This window comes from Nerophis ophidion, linkage group LG10, assembly GCF_033978795.1.
Source record: "Nerophis ophidion isolate RoL-2023_Sa linkage group LG10, RoL_Noph_v1.0, whole genome shotgun sequence".
Classification (NCBI taxonomy): domain Eukaryota; kingdom Metazoa; phylum Chordata; class Actinopteri; order Syngnathiformes; family Syngnathidae; genus Nerophis; species Nerophis ophidion.
Genome location: NC_084620.1, coordinates 49,071,502 through 49,087,096, shown reverse-complemented (window position 1 = coordinate 49,087,096; position 15,595 = coordinate 49,071,502). Strand labels below are relative to the sequence as shown.

General features: G+C 36.7%; 1 protein-coding gene across 5 annotated transcripts in view; it reads right to left on the bottom strand.

Moving 5' to 3' along the window:
• The window catches only part of nav3 (neuron navigator 3), a 524,985-nt gene that overhangs the window by 111,985 nt on the left and 397,405 nt on the right, over nucleotides 1-15,595 (bottom strand). For all 5 annotated transcript variants that reach the window (XM_061913994.1, XM_061913995.1, XM_061913996.1 and 2 more), the window contains 2 exons: nucleotides 12,228-12,351; nucleotides 997-1,294 (listed from right to left, as the gene is read on the bottom strand). In XM_061913994.1, coding sequence (XP_061769978.1) covers nucleotides 997-1,294; nucleotides 12,228-12,351 — 422 coding nt within the window. The remainder of the gene's footprint in view (nucleotides 1-996; nucleotides 1,295-12,227; nucleotides 12,352-15,595) is intronic.

Below are 15,595 nucleotides of genomic sequence, written 5' to 3'. Positions count from 1 at the left end.
CAATGTTCAAGTATTTTTTTTTTAAATTGTAAATTATAATAAAAACATTTTAATTTAATTCTTCATTTTAGCTTCTGTTATTTGAACAAAGAATATTTGTGAAATATTTCTTCAAACTTATGATTAAAATTCAAAATAAATATTCTGGCAAATCTAGAAAATCTGTAGAATCAAATTTAAATCTTATTTCAAAATCTTTTGAATTTCTTTTCAAATTTTTGTTCTGGAAAATCTAGAAGAAATAATGATTTGTCTTTGTTAGAAATATAGCTTGGTCCAATTTGTTATATATTCTAACGAAGTGCAGATTGGATTTTTGGATTTAAAACATGTCATCAAAATTCTAAAATTAATAAGGAAAAATTACTAATGATGTTCCATAAATTCTTTTTTTTTTAAAGATTCGAATTAGCTAGTTTTTCTCTTTTTTTTTCAGTTGAATTTTGATTTCAAAGTGGATTTTAACCTGTTTAAAACATGTCATCAGGGTTCTAAAATTAATGTTAATCAGGAAAAATTACTAATGATGTTCCATAAATTATTTTTTAAATTTTTTTCAAAAAGATTCGATTTAGCTAGTTTTTCTCTTCATTTTTTTTGTTTGTATTTTGAATTTTAAATAGTCCAAATTGAAGATAAACTATGTTTCAAAATTATTATTATTTTTTTTTTGTGTTTTCTCCTCTTTTAAACCGTTTTTTTTCAACATTTATTGTCTACAAAAACCTTCCGTAAAAGGAAAAAAAAATGTACGATGGAATGACGGACAGAAATACCCATTTTTTTTTATATATATAGATTTATTTATTAAAGGTAAATTGAGCATATTGGCTATATCTGGCAATTTATTTAAGTGTGTATCAAACTGGTAGCTCTTCGCATTAATCAGTACCCAAGAAGTAGCTCTTGGTTTCAAAAAGGTTGGTGACCCCTGGTCTAAAGGTTTCATTACATCCTCCAGTCTATATGTAATCTCACAGAGACGGGATCACTTACCAGGTGTTTTATGGGAAGAGGTGCCCTTGGTCCGAGGTGGTGTGATGCCCACCTGGGCTGTCATGCCCCTTCTCAATGACCCGGTCTGGGATATTTGGGCCAACGCCGTGGCTTTCTGACCCGCCTCTTCGTATTGGCTGTGGGGTTGGGAGGACGAGGAGGACTTCCAGCGGGAGGAGGCGCCATTGGGGTCCATGTTCGCGTCGAGTTCCTCGTCCACCTTCTTCAGGTCTTCGGCTCCGGCCCAGCTGCTGCTTACTTCCTGCTCGGCATGCTTGGACTTACTTCCTCTCTGCGACTGTGGTAGGAGAGATCGGCAATGAACACAAAGCTAAAAAAAAATGAGCTCTGTATGTTGATTTTGTCTAACCCTAACTCCCTGTAGAAAGGTTTTTAAAAACAGGTACGAGAACGAGAATCTAATCCAGGGGCATATAATGATTTGTCTAATCTGATATGATTGGAAAAATTGCTGAATTAGATCGGACCAATCTAATTCTAAGACTAGTCTGACCAATCTAAGTCTAAGACTAGAACTGACCAATCTAATTCTACAACTACCTGAGACCAATCTAAATCTAAGACTAGATCAAATTGTTCTAAGTCTAAGTCTGACCTGACTAGATCTGACCAATCTAAGTCTATGTTTGGATTTGACCAATTAAAATTCTAACACTAGATCTGACCAACTAAAGTCTAAGACTAGATCTGACCAATCAAAATGTAAAACTAGAAATAATCAGTCTTAGTCTTAGACTAGATCGGACCAATCTAAGTGTAAGACTCGATCTGACCAATCACAGTCTGAAACTAGAACTGATCGATCAAGTCCAAGATTAGGTTAGACTAAAACGATAACTGACCAATTTAAATCCAAAACTAGATCTGAACAATCAAAGTCAAATACTAGATCTGACCACTCTAAGACAAGATCTGACCAATTTTTGTTAAAGACTAGATCTGACCAATCTAAGTTAGAGACTAGCTGTAACCAGTCTAAGACTAAATTTGATCAACCTAAATATAAAACTAGATGTGAATTATCTAAGTCCAAGACTCTATCCGACCAATTTAAATCTATGACTAGATGTGACTAATCAAAGTCTAAGACTAAAGCTGACCAATATATGTCTCGGACCAAATGTGACCAATCTAAGTCCAAAACTAGAACTAATCAGTCTTAGTCTTAGACTCGATCTGACCAATCACAGTCTGAAACTAGAACTGATCGATCAAGTCCAAGATTAGGTCAGACTAAAACGATAACTGACCAATTTAAATCCAAAACTAGATCTGAACAATCAAAGTCTAATACTAGATCTGACCACTCTAAGACAAGATCTGACCAATTTTTGTTAAAGACTAGATCTGACCAATCTAAGTTCAAGACTAGCTGTAACCAGTCTAAGACTAAATTTGATCAACCTAAATCTAAAACTAGATGTGAATTATCTAAGTCTAAGACTCTATCTGACCAATTTAAATCTATGACTAGATTTGACTAATCAAAGTCTAAGAATAAAGCTGACCGATATAAGTCTCGGACCAAATGTGACCAATCTAAGTCCAAAACTAGAACTAATCAGTCTTAGTCTTAGACTAGATCTGACCAATCTAAGTGTAAGACTCGATCTGACCAATCACAGTCTGAAACTAGAACTGATCGATCAAGTTCAAGATTAGGTCAGACTAAAACGATAACTGACCAATTTAAATCCAAAACTAGATCTGAACAATCAAAGTCAAATACTAGATCTGACCACTCTAAGACAAGATCTGACCAATTTTTGTTAAAGACTAGATCTGACCAATCTAAGTTCAAGACTAGCTGTAACCAGTCTAAGACCAAATTTGATCAACCTAAATCTAAAACTAGATTTGAATTATCTAAGTCTAAGACTCTATCTGACCAATTTAAATCCATGACTAGATGTGACTAATAAAAGTCTAAGACTAAAGCTGACCGATATAAGTCTCGGACCAAATGTGACCAATCTAAGTCCAAAACTAGAACTAATCAGTCTTAGTCTTAGACTAGATCGGACCAATCTAAGTGTAAGACTCGATCTGACCAATCACAGTCTGAAACTAGAACTGATCGATCAAGTCCAAGATTAGGTTAGACTAAAACGATAACTGACCAATTTAAATCCAAAACTAGATCTGAACAATCAAAGTCAAATACTAGATCTGACCACTCTAAAACAAGATCTGACCAATTTTTGTTAAAGACTAGATCTGACCAATCTAAGTTCAAGACTAGCTGTAACCAGTCTAAGACTAAATTTGATCAACCTAAATCTAAAACTAGATGTGAATTATCTAAGTCCAACACTCTATCTGACCAATTTAAATCTATGACTAGATGTGACTAATCAAAGTCTAAGACTAAAGCTGACCGATATAAGTCTCGGACCAAATGTGACCAATCTAAGTGTAAAACTAGATCTGATCAATCAAGTCCAAGATTAGGTCAGACTAAAACGATAACGGGCCAATTTTTTAGTAAAAAACTAGATCTGAACAATCGAAGTCAAAAACTAGATCTGACTAATTTAAGTCAAAGACAAGATCTGACCAGTCTAAGTCGAACACTAAATCTGACCAATCTAAATCCAAACTAGCTGTAACCAGTCTAAGACTAAATTTGATCAACCTAAATCTAAAACTAGATGTGACTTATCTAAGTCTAAGACTCTATCTGACCAATCTAAATCTATGACTAGATCTGACTAATCAAAGTCCAAGACTAAAGCTGACCAATATAAGTCAATCTAAATCTAAATCTAAGACTAGATGTGACCAATCCAGGTCTAAGACTAGATGTGACCAATCTAAGTTTATGACTAGATCTGACCAGTATAAGTCTAATACTAAATCTGACCAATCGAAGGCTAAGACTAGATGTGACCAATCCTGGTCTAAGACTAGATGTGACCAATCTAAGTCTAAGACTAGATCTGACCAATATAAGTCTAATACTAAATCTGACCAATCGAAGGCTAAGACTAGATGTGACCAATCCAGGTCTAAGACTAGATCTGACCAATCTAAGTGTAAGACTCGATCTGACCAATCAAAGTCTGAAACTAGAACTGACCAATCTAAGTCTAAAACTAAATCCGACCAACATTAGTATGTAACTAGATCTGATCAATTAAAGTCTAAAACTAGATCTGATCAATCATGTCCAAGATTAGGTCAGACTAAAACGATAACGGACCAATTTAAGTAAAAAACTAGATCCGAACAATCGAAGTCAAAAACTAGATCCGACTAATTTAAGTCAAAGACGGGATCTGACCAATCTAAGTCCAACACTCTATCTGACCAATTTAAATCTATGACTAGATGTGACTAATCAAAGTCTAAGACTAAAGCTGACCGATATAAGTCTCGGACCAAATGTGACCAATCTAAGTGTGAAACTAGATCTGATCAATCAAGTCCAAGATTAGGTCAGACTAAAACGATAACGGGCCAATTTTTTAGTAAAAAACTAGATCTGAACAATCGAAGTCAAAAACTAGATCTGACTAATTTAAGTCAAAGACAAGATCTGACCAATCTAAGTCGAACACTAAATCTGACCAATCTAAATCCAAACTAGCTGTAACCAGTCTAAGACTAAATTTGATCAACCTAAATCTAAAACTAGATGTGACTTATCTAAGTCTAAGACTCTATCTGACCAATCTAAATCTATGACTAGATCTGACTAATCAAAGTCCAAGACTAAAGTTGACCAATATAAGTCAATCTAAATCTAAATCTAAGACTAGATGTGACCAATCCAGGTCTAAGACTAGATGTGACCAATCTAAGTTTATGACTAGATCTGACCAATATAAGTCTAATACTAAATCTGACCAATCGAAGGCTAAGACTAGATGTGACCAATCCAGGTCTAAGACTAGATCTGACCAATCTAAGTCTAAGACTAGATCTGACCAATATAAGTCTAATACTAAATCTGACCAATCGAAGGCTAAGACTAGATGTGACCAATCCAGGTCTAAGACTAGATCTGACCAATCTAAGTGTAAGACTCGATCTGACCAATCAAAGTCTGAAACTAGAACTGACCAATCTAAGTCTAAAACTAAATCCGACCAACATTAGTATGTAACTAGATCTGATCAATTAAAGTCTAAAACTAGATCTGATCAATCATGTCCAAGATTAGGTCAGACTAAAACAATAACGGACCAATTTAAGTAAAAAACTAGATCCGAACAATCGAAGTCAAAAACTAGATCTGACTAATTTAAGTCAAAGACGGGATCTGACCAATCTAAGTCTAACACTAAATCTGACCAATCCAAATCCAAGACTAGCTGTAACCAGTCTAAGACTAAATTAGATCAACCTAAATCTAAAATAGATGTGACTTATCTAAGTCTAAGACTCTATCTGACCAATCTAAATCTATGACTAGATCTGACTAATCAAAGTCCAAGACTAAAGCTGACCAATATAAGTCTCGGACCAAATGTGACCAATCTAAGTGTAAAACTAGATCCGATCAATCAAGTCCAAGATTAAGTCGGACTAAAACGATAACGGGCCAATTTAAGTAAAAAAACTAGATCTGAACAATTGAAGTCAAAAACTAGATCTGACTAATTTAAGTCAAAGACAATATCCGACCAATCTAAGTCGAACACTAAATCTGACCAATCTAAATCCAAACTAGCTGTAACCAGTCTAAGACTAAATTTGATCAACCTAAATCTAAAACTAGATGTGACTTATCTAGATCTAAGACTCTATCTGACCAATCTAAATCTATGACTAGATCTGACTAATCAAAGTCCAAGACTAAAGCTGACCAATATAAGTCAATCTAAATCTAAATCTAAGACTAGATGTGACCAATCCAGGTCTAAGACTAGATCTGACCAATATAAGTCTAATACTAAATCTGACCAATCGAAGGCCAAGACTAGATGTGACCAATCCAGGTCTAAGACTAGATGTGACCAATCTAAGTCTAAGAGTAGATCTGACCAATATAAGTCTAATACTAAATCTGACCAATCGAAGGCTAAGACTAGATGTGACCAATCCAGGTCTAAGACTAGATCTGACCAATCTAAGTGTAAGACTCGATCTGACCAATCAAAGTCTGAAACTAGAACTGACCAATCTAAGTCTAAAACTAAATCCGACCAACATTAGTATGTAACTAGATCTGATCAATTAAAGTCTAAAACTAGATCTGATCAATCATGTCCAAGATTAGGTCAGACTAAAACGATAACGGACCAATTTAAGTAAAAAATTAGATCCGAACAATCGAAGTCAAAAACTAGATCTGACTAATTTAAGTCAAAGACGGGATCTGACCAATCTAAGTCTAACACTAAATCTGACCAATCCAAATCCAAGACTAGCTGTAACCAGTCTAAGACTAAATTAGATCAACCTAAATCTAAAATAGATGTGACTTATCTAAGTCTAAGACTCTATCTGACCAATCTAAATCTATGACTAGATCTGACTAATCAAAGTCCAAGACTAAAGCTGACCAATATAAGTCTCGGACCAAATGTGACCAATCTAAGTGTAAAACTAGATCTGATCAATCAAGTCCAAGATTAGGTTGGACTAAAACGATAACGGGCCAATTGAAGTAAAACACTAGATCTGAACAATCGAAGTCAAAAACTAGATCTGACTAATTGAAGTCAAAGACAAGATCTGACCAATCTAAGTCTAACACTAAATCTGACCAATCTAAATCCAAACTAGCTGTAACCAGTCTAAGACTAAATTTGATCAACCTAAATCTAAAACTAGATGTGACTTATCTAAGTCTAAGACTCTATCTGAGCAATCTAAATCTATGACTATATCTGACTAATCAAAATCTAAGACTAAAGCTGACCAATCTAGGTGTAGGACCAAATGTGACCAATCTAAGTGTAAGACTAGATTTGATCAATCTAAATCTAAGACTAGATGTGACCAATCCAGGTCTAAGACTAGATGTGACCAATCTAAGTCTAAGACTAGATCTGACCAATATAAGTCTAATACAAAATTTGACCAATCGAAGGCTAAGACTAGATGTGACCAATCCAGGTCTAAGACTAGATCTGACCAATCTAAGTGTAAGACTCGATCTGACCAATCAAAGTCTGAAACTAGAACTGACCAATCTAAGTCTAAAACTAAATCCGACCAACATTAGTATGTGACTAGATCTGATCAATTAAAGTCTAAAACTAGATCTGATCAATCAAGTCCAAGATTAGGTCAGACTAAAATGATAACGGACCAATTTAAGTAAAAAACTAGATCCGAACAATCGAAGTCAAAAACTAGATCTGACTAATTTAAGTCAAAGACGGGATCTGACCAATCTAAGTCTAACACAAAATCTGATCAATCCAGTCTAAGACTAAATTAGATCAACCTAAATCTAAAACTAGATGTGACTTATCTAAGTCTAAGACTCTATCTGACCAATCCAAATCTATGAGTAGATCTTACTAATCAAAGTCTAAGACTAAAGCTGACCAATATAAGTCTCGGACCAAATGTGACCAATCTAAGTGTAAGACTAGATGTGATCAATCTAAATCTAAGCCTAATGTGACCAATCTAGGTCTAAGACTAGATGTGACCAGTCAAAGTCCAAGACTAGATCTGACCAATATAAGTCAAATACTAAATCTGACTAATCGAAGGCTAAGACTGGATGTGACCAGTCTAAGACTAGAGCTGACCAATTTAAAGTCTAAGACTAGATGTGATCAGTCTAAGACTAGATCTGACCAATAAGTCTAACACTAAATCTGACCAATCGAAGGCTAAAACTAGATGTGACCAGTCTAAGACTAGAGCTCACCAATTTAAAGTCTTAATCTAGATGTGACCAGTCTAAGACTAGAGCTGACCAATCAACGTCTAAGACAATATGTGACCAGTCTAAGACTAGATCTGACCAAACTTAGTGTAAAACTAGATGTGATTAATCCAAGTCTTAGAGTAGATCTGACCAATCTAAATCTGAAACCAAATGTGACCAATCTAAGTCTAGGACTAGATGTGACCAATCTACATTTAAGACTAAATGTGACCAATCTACATCTAAGACTGGATGTGACCAGATCTAAGTCTAAGACTAGATGTGACCAATCTAAGTTGAAGACTAGATGTGACCAATCTAAGTCTAATACTAGATATGATCAAATCTAAGTCAAAGACTAGATGTGACCAATCTAAAACTAAGACTAGATGTGACTAATCTAAGTGAAAGACTAGATGTGATCAATCTATGTCAAAAACTAGATGTGATTAGTCTAAGTCTATGACTAGATCTGACCAATCTAAGTCCAAGACCAAATGTAACCAATTTAAGTCTAGGACTAGATGTGATCAATCTTCATTTAAGACTAAATGTGACCAATCTACATCTAAGACTGGATGTGACCAGATCTAAGTCTAAGACTAGATGTGACCAATCTAAGTTAATACTAGTTTTTACCAATCGAAGTCTAAGACTAGATGTGACAAATCTAAGTCTATGACCATGAACGGACAAAGTCTACCAGGATGAGAGTCCAAACGTCTTCTATGACAAACCAAACAGTCCAGTTGCGATCGATCAAAGACCTTGAGATGACTCGGTGTAAAATGTTTTAGAACTAAAAGTAAAAGTAGTCTAAGACCCGATGTGACCAATCTAAGTCTAAGACTAGATCTGACCAATCTAAGTCTTAGACTACATCTGACCAATTTAAGACAAAGACTAGATGTGACCAATCTAAGTCCATAACCATAAACTGATAAAGTCTACCAGGATGAGAGTCCAAAGTCTTCTAAAACAAACCAAACAGTCCAGTTGCGATGGATTAAAGAACCTGAGATGACTCTGTGTAAAATGTTGGAGAACTAAAAGTGAAAGTAGTCTCAGACAAGATCTGACCAATCTAAGTTGAAGACGAGACCTGACCAGTCTAAGACTAAATGTGACCAATCTAAGTCAAAGACTAGATGTGACCAATCTAAGCCTAAGACTAGATGTGAACAATCTAAAACTAAGACTAGGTGTGACCAATGTAAGTCGAAGACTAGATGTGACCGATCTAAGTCTAATACTAGATATGACCAGATCTAAGTCTAAAACTAGATGTGACCAATCTAATACTAAGACTAGATGTAACCATCTCAGCCTAAGACTAAATTTGATCAATTTATGTAAAAAACTAGATGTGATCAATCTAAGTCTTTGACTAGATCTGCCCAATCTAAGTCTAAGACCAAATGTTACCAATTTAAGTCTAGGACGAGATGTGACCAATCTACATCTAAGACTAGATGTGACCAATCTAAGTTAATACTAGTTTTGACCAATCGAAGTCTAAGACTAGATGTGACAAATCTAAGTCTATGACCATGAACGGACAAAGTCTACCAGGATGAGAGTCCAAACGTCTTCTATGACAAACCAAACAGTCCAGTTGAGATGGATCGAAGACCTTGAGATGACTCGGTGTAAAATGTTGGAGAACTAAAAGTAAAAGTAGTCTAAGACTAGATGTGACCAATCTAAGTCTAAGACTAGATCTGACCAATCTAAGTCAGATATGACCTGATCTAAGTCTAAAACTAGATGTGACCAATCTAAGACTAAGAGTAGATGTAACCATCTAAGTCTAAGACTAGATTTGATCAATGTACTGTATGTCAAAAAATAAATGTGATTAATCTAAGTCTATGACTACATCTGACCAATCTAAGTCTAAGACCAAATGTTACCAATCTAAGTCTAGGACTAGATGTGACCAGATCTAACTCTAAGACTAGATGTGACCAACCTAAGACTATGATTAGCGGTAACCAATCTAAGTCTAAGACTAGATGTGACCAATCTAAGTCTAATACTAGTTTTGATCAATTTAAGTCAAAGACTACATGTGACAAATCTAAGTCTATAACCACAAACAGACAAAGTTTACCAGGACGAGAGTCCAAACGTCTTCTATGACAAACCAAACAGTCCAGTTGCGATGGATCAAAGACCTTGAGATGACTCGGTATAAAATGTTGGAGAACTAAAAGTAAACATAGTCTAAGACTAGATGTGACCAATCTCAGTCTAAGACTAGTTCTGACCAATATAAGTCTAATACTAGATATGACCAGATCTAAGTCTAAAACTAGATGTGACCAATTTAAGACTAAGAGTAGATGTAACCAATCTAAGACTAAGAGTAGATGTAACCATCTAAGTCTAAGACAAGATTTGATCAATCTACTGTATTTCAAAAAATAAATGTGATTAACCTAATTTTTTTTTTTTTTTTTTTTTCCCCCAAGATGGCGCATCTGTAGTGGCTGCTGTAGGTAGGAGTTCTGTGCTCTTGTGTCATCCTTTTGTGTTTCCCTCTTGTTTTCATGTGTTATTATATTTTTTTGCATTTTGGTCCGGGACCCTTTTGGGACTGTGTGACAAGGGGTGGCACTTTCGTGACCTCTGTGGTGCTTTTTTTGTGGACTTCTGGATCTACCTCCCGGGAGCCTTTTGGCCATGGAGACCAGCTGCTGGGTGTCTGCTACACCAGAGTCTGTTTGGAGGAACTGGAGGAGGTGCGGATGAGGGCACAGGGCTGCGGAGCTAGCACTGAGCGCTGGGACGGAGAGGCTCCGCGGTGTCTTGGCTGGGTGAGCAGGTGTCGGACACCTCAGTCACCTTGGACGTATCCTCGCTCATCCATGCGGACTGGACATTGGCCGAGAGTGGAGTCGGCTGTCTTGGTTGCTTTGTTGGGTCTGCTTCTGTCTCTGGCCATGCTCCCTCCTCCCCAGCGGACGATGGCGTGGAACACCACAGAGGCCACCACAGTGGATATGTTTCTTTTACTTTTTATTCATAGCTGTATGTAGAAGTGTCTGCTTGTATCTGCTGCTTTAATGTCTTTAATGTCCTCTGTGTTCTTTGATGTTTGATGTTTCCCTCTTACACACATGTAAGAGGGATGTGTACTATGGCTATGAGTTGTTCGTTTCCCTTGGCCTCAGTCTGCACCCCCACTCCAGGGCCTAGGCTAAGACCGATTTTTTAATTTTATTTTAATCTTGTTTACCTGTATGTCATCTTTTTTGTAAGGGGCGCTGGAAGCCAGCAGACCCGTCAGCGATCCTGTTCTGTCTCCCTGTAATGTTTGTCTGATCTTGAATGGGATTGTGCTGAAAATTGTAATTTTCCTGAAGGAACTCTCCTGACGGAATAAATAAAGTACTATCTAATCTAATCTAATCTAACCAATCTAAGACTAAGAGTAGATGTAACCATCTAAGTCTAAGACTAGATTTGATCAATCTACTGTATGTCAAAAACTAGATTTCATTAATCTAAGTCTATGACTACATCTGACCAATCTAAGTCTAAGACCAAATGTTACCAATCTAGGTCTAAGATTAGATGTGACCAGATCTAACCTTAAGACTAGACGTGACCAATCTAAGACTAAGACTAGCATTAACCAATCTAAGTCTAAGACTAGATGTGACCAACCTAAGTCTAAGACTAGATGTGACAAATCTAAGTCTAAGACTAGATGTGACCAACCTAAGTCTAAGACTAGATGTGACAAATCTAACTAAGTCTATGACCACGAACTGATGAAGTCTACCAGGATGAAAGTCCAAACGTCTTCTATGACAAAACCAAACATTTCAGTTGCAATGGATCAAAGACCTTGAGATGACTCGGTGTAAAAAAGTTGGAGAACTAAAACTAAAAGTAAAACATTCATAGTTGAATCCTCGACTTCAGGCTGGGCATGAGTCATCCACCACAAAGACAACATAAGGTCTGTAGGCAACACAAAGAGACTCAAGTCCACAGGCAAACAAAGTAGTGTGAAGTGGGATCTATCTTTGGTCTGACCAGATCTCCTCCTCTGGGATGCTCTCACACTCTCACACTCACACACTCACACACACACACACACACACACACACACACACACACACACACACACACACACACACACGCACACGCACACGCACACGCACACACACTCGCAACTAAGCCGTTCCTTGACAGATGGCCACGCAGTCTCCCTAGCAACACCCGAGTCTCTTCCATGATACTTGGCGCAATCGTGTACAAAAATCCTCGGAGGAGACGAGAGAAAATGCATTCCTGCTACTCAAAGTCTGCAACGTGTGCAAAAGTGTCTCCCAAATTCGTTATCGCCTTGACGACGACTTACCTGGGCGCCCCTGCTTTTGCGCGGCGAGCTGACCGAGGAGTAGGCGGGCGTGTTCAGGTCGTCGGTGCTGATGTTGTCCAAGGTGTCGCTCAGGCCGCTGCTCACCGAGCTGCTGTCGTCCCAGCTGCGGGGGGAAAGACCGGAGAAAGAGCGAATGAAATACACGATCCACAAATCCGATCATCCAAGAGTACGATCGGTTGACACCGATACCAATCACATGTATCAACTGGAAATGCACCCATCCATTTTCTACCGCTTATTCCCTTTGGGGTCGCGAATGCCTATCTAAGCAACAATCGGGCGGAAGGCGGTGTACACCCTGGACAAGTCGCCACCTCATCGCAGGTATCAACTGTGAATGTTTCCATGTATTTATGGTGAGTGACTATGAACGGTTTAAACAATATTGAAAGTAGTTTGTGTTAGCATGACAAAGAGAATAGTCACGTCCTCTGTAAGTGACAAGTAGACAACGATGGGCATCGCCGCGTGCAAATGGACAACATGTATTTAATCTGATCGGCATTTGGATCACTGTGTACACGGACCCCTGAAAACAATGTGACGTGCATTTTTCATGCATCACACCTAGAATCGGAATAATTGGACATGCGCAGAGCCTAACGTAAACGGAAAGGTGTGCTGTTATTATTTGTGCGATGGCGCCACATTTTGGACGCGTTCACTCACTGTATTTATTTATTTTTTCCCTTCTGTTCACTACTTTTGCTTTACCTTTCTTTTTCAATCAATCAATCAATCAATCAATCAATCACTCACTCACTCACTCACTCACTCACTCACTCACTCACTCACTCACTCACTCACTCACTCACTCACTCACTCACTCACTCAGTCAATCAATCAATCAATCAATCAATCAGTCAAGCAACGTTTACTTATATCCAACGGCCATGGCTTTCTGCATTTCTGTTGACGTCACAATATTTATCTTTTTTTCCTTCTATTCACTACTTTTGCTTTACCTCTCTTTTTCAATCAATCAATCAATCAACCAACCAATCAATCGTTTACTTATATCCAACATACACGCTTTCTGCATTTCTGCTGACATCACGATATATATATTTTTTTCCTTCTGTTCACTACTTTTGCTTTACCTCTCTTTTTCAATCAATCAATCAATCAATCAAACAATAGATCAACCAATCAAGCAAGCAAGCAAGCAATCAACCTAATCATGGTGTAAAAAAATTAATAAATCCAAACAACACAAAATGTCAATGAAAATGGTCACACATACAACTTGTGACAAAATGCAGACAACCTTTCCTAGTCATGGTGCAATAAAAATAATAAGAACAAATTTATATATATATCCAAACATAAAATGTCAACGAAAATGGTCACACATAACACAACCTGTGACAAAATGCAGACACCTTTCCTAGTCATGATGCAAATAAATAAGTAAATATAATAATCCAAACATAAAAGGTCATCGAAAATGGTCACACATAACACAACCTGTGACTCAATGCAGACAATATTTCCTAGTCATGATGCAAATAAATAAATAAATATAATAATCCAAACATAAAAGGTCAACGAAAATGGTCACACATAACACAACCTGTGACTTTCCTAGTCATGGTGCCGAAACAATAACAACAACAAAAATCCAAACACCACAAAATGGCAATGAAAATGGTCACACATAACACAAGCTGTGACAAAATGCAGACAACCTTTCCTAGTCATGGTGCAAAAAAATAAAATCCAAACAACACAAAATGTCAACGAAAATGGTCAAACAAAACACAACCTGTGACAAAATGCAGACCACCTTTCCTAATCATGGAAAAAAAAAAAAAAAAAAATTCAAACATAAAATGTCAACAAAAATGGTCACACACAACTCAACCTGTGACAAAATGTAGACAACCTTTCCTAGTCATGGTGCAAAAAAAAAAAAAGACAAATCCAAACAACACAAAATGTCAACAAAAATGGTCAGACGTAACACAACCTGTGACCTAAGCGTGATTTGTCAAATGCAGAGAATAATTTTGCCACACCTTGTGTGGGTGTGACAATCATTGGTACTTAAACTTGAACTTAATTACAAGAACATTTGAAAAAGTATTGAAAAAAAACTTCTGTTTTGCTTGATCAGCCGTTTTACTGCCGTGTTACAGACACAGCTTGGAAACAATTAAGGTATGTAAAAAAACAGTTCTGTGTAAATAACTCATTTCACAACATATATACCCGCAACTTATAGTCCGGTGCGGCTTATATATATGGAACATATTTTTTTATCTTCTAAAATTTACCGGAAATTACGGTAGTTGGATTTGCATTACTGTATTTCTTAAAATCTCTTAAGGCCAAAGCTGTTTGTTTACATGCTTTTTTCAAATTTCTCTTTGCTTATTGGATCCTACTTAGAATAAAAACTAAATATGACGTACATAGTCCATAAGTACACACACGTGTACTTCATGTTTAGTGACTTTTTTTTTATGTTATACTCTTCTGACACCACCAGATGGCAGTAAAAGTGTCCACATAAGTGGCCATAAGACCCCAATTCAGTAGTGTACACACTTTTGGAAATAAGAGCTAAAAGGTGCTGTCCACGCATGTGGCCACTAGGCCTTTAGAGGTCAAAAGGAAAAAAAAAGATTTGGGTTCACCACATCTAGTGTACGTGTGACAATCATTGGGACTTCAACTTTAACTTAATTACAAGAACATTTGAAAAAGTATTGAAAAAAAAAATTGTTTTCCTTGATCAGCCGTTTTACTGCCGTGTTACAGACACAGCTTGGAAATAATTAAGGTATTAAATAAACATTTCTGTGTAAATAACTAATTTCACAACATACATATCTACGACTTATAGTCCGGTGCGGCTTATATAAATGGAAAATATTTTTTTTATCTTCTAAAATTTACCGGAAATTACCGGTAGTTGAATTTGAATTACTGTATTTCTTAAAACCCAAGCTGTTTGTTTACATGCTTTTTTTTGGTTTTCTCTTTGCTTATTGGACCCTAATTGGAATATAAACTAAGAATCATCTTTTGATATGATGTACTTAGTCCATAAGTACACACACGTGTACTTCATGTTTAGTGACATGCTAATTCTTATTTTTCACACTTTTACCCCCAAAAATTGTATGTTATACTCTTCTGACACCACTAGATAGCAGTATAAGTGTCCAGATAAGTGGCCATAAGACCCCAATTCAGTAGCGTACACAATTTTGGAAATAAGAGCTGAAAGGTGCCGTCCACGCATGTGGCCACTAGGCCTTTAGAGGTGAAAGAACTTTTCATCAACTTTTAAAGAGGTAAAAATTTCCTGGACGTTAAAAAACAGGCATAAGGATGTT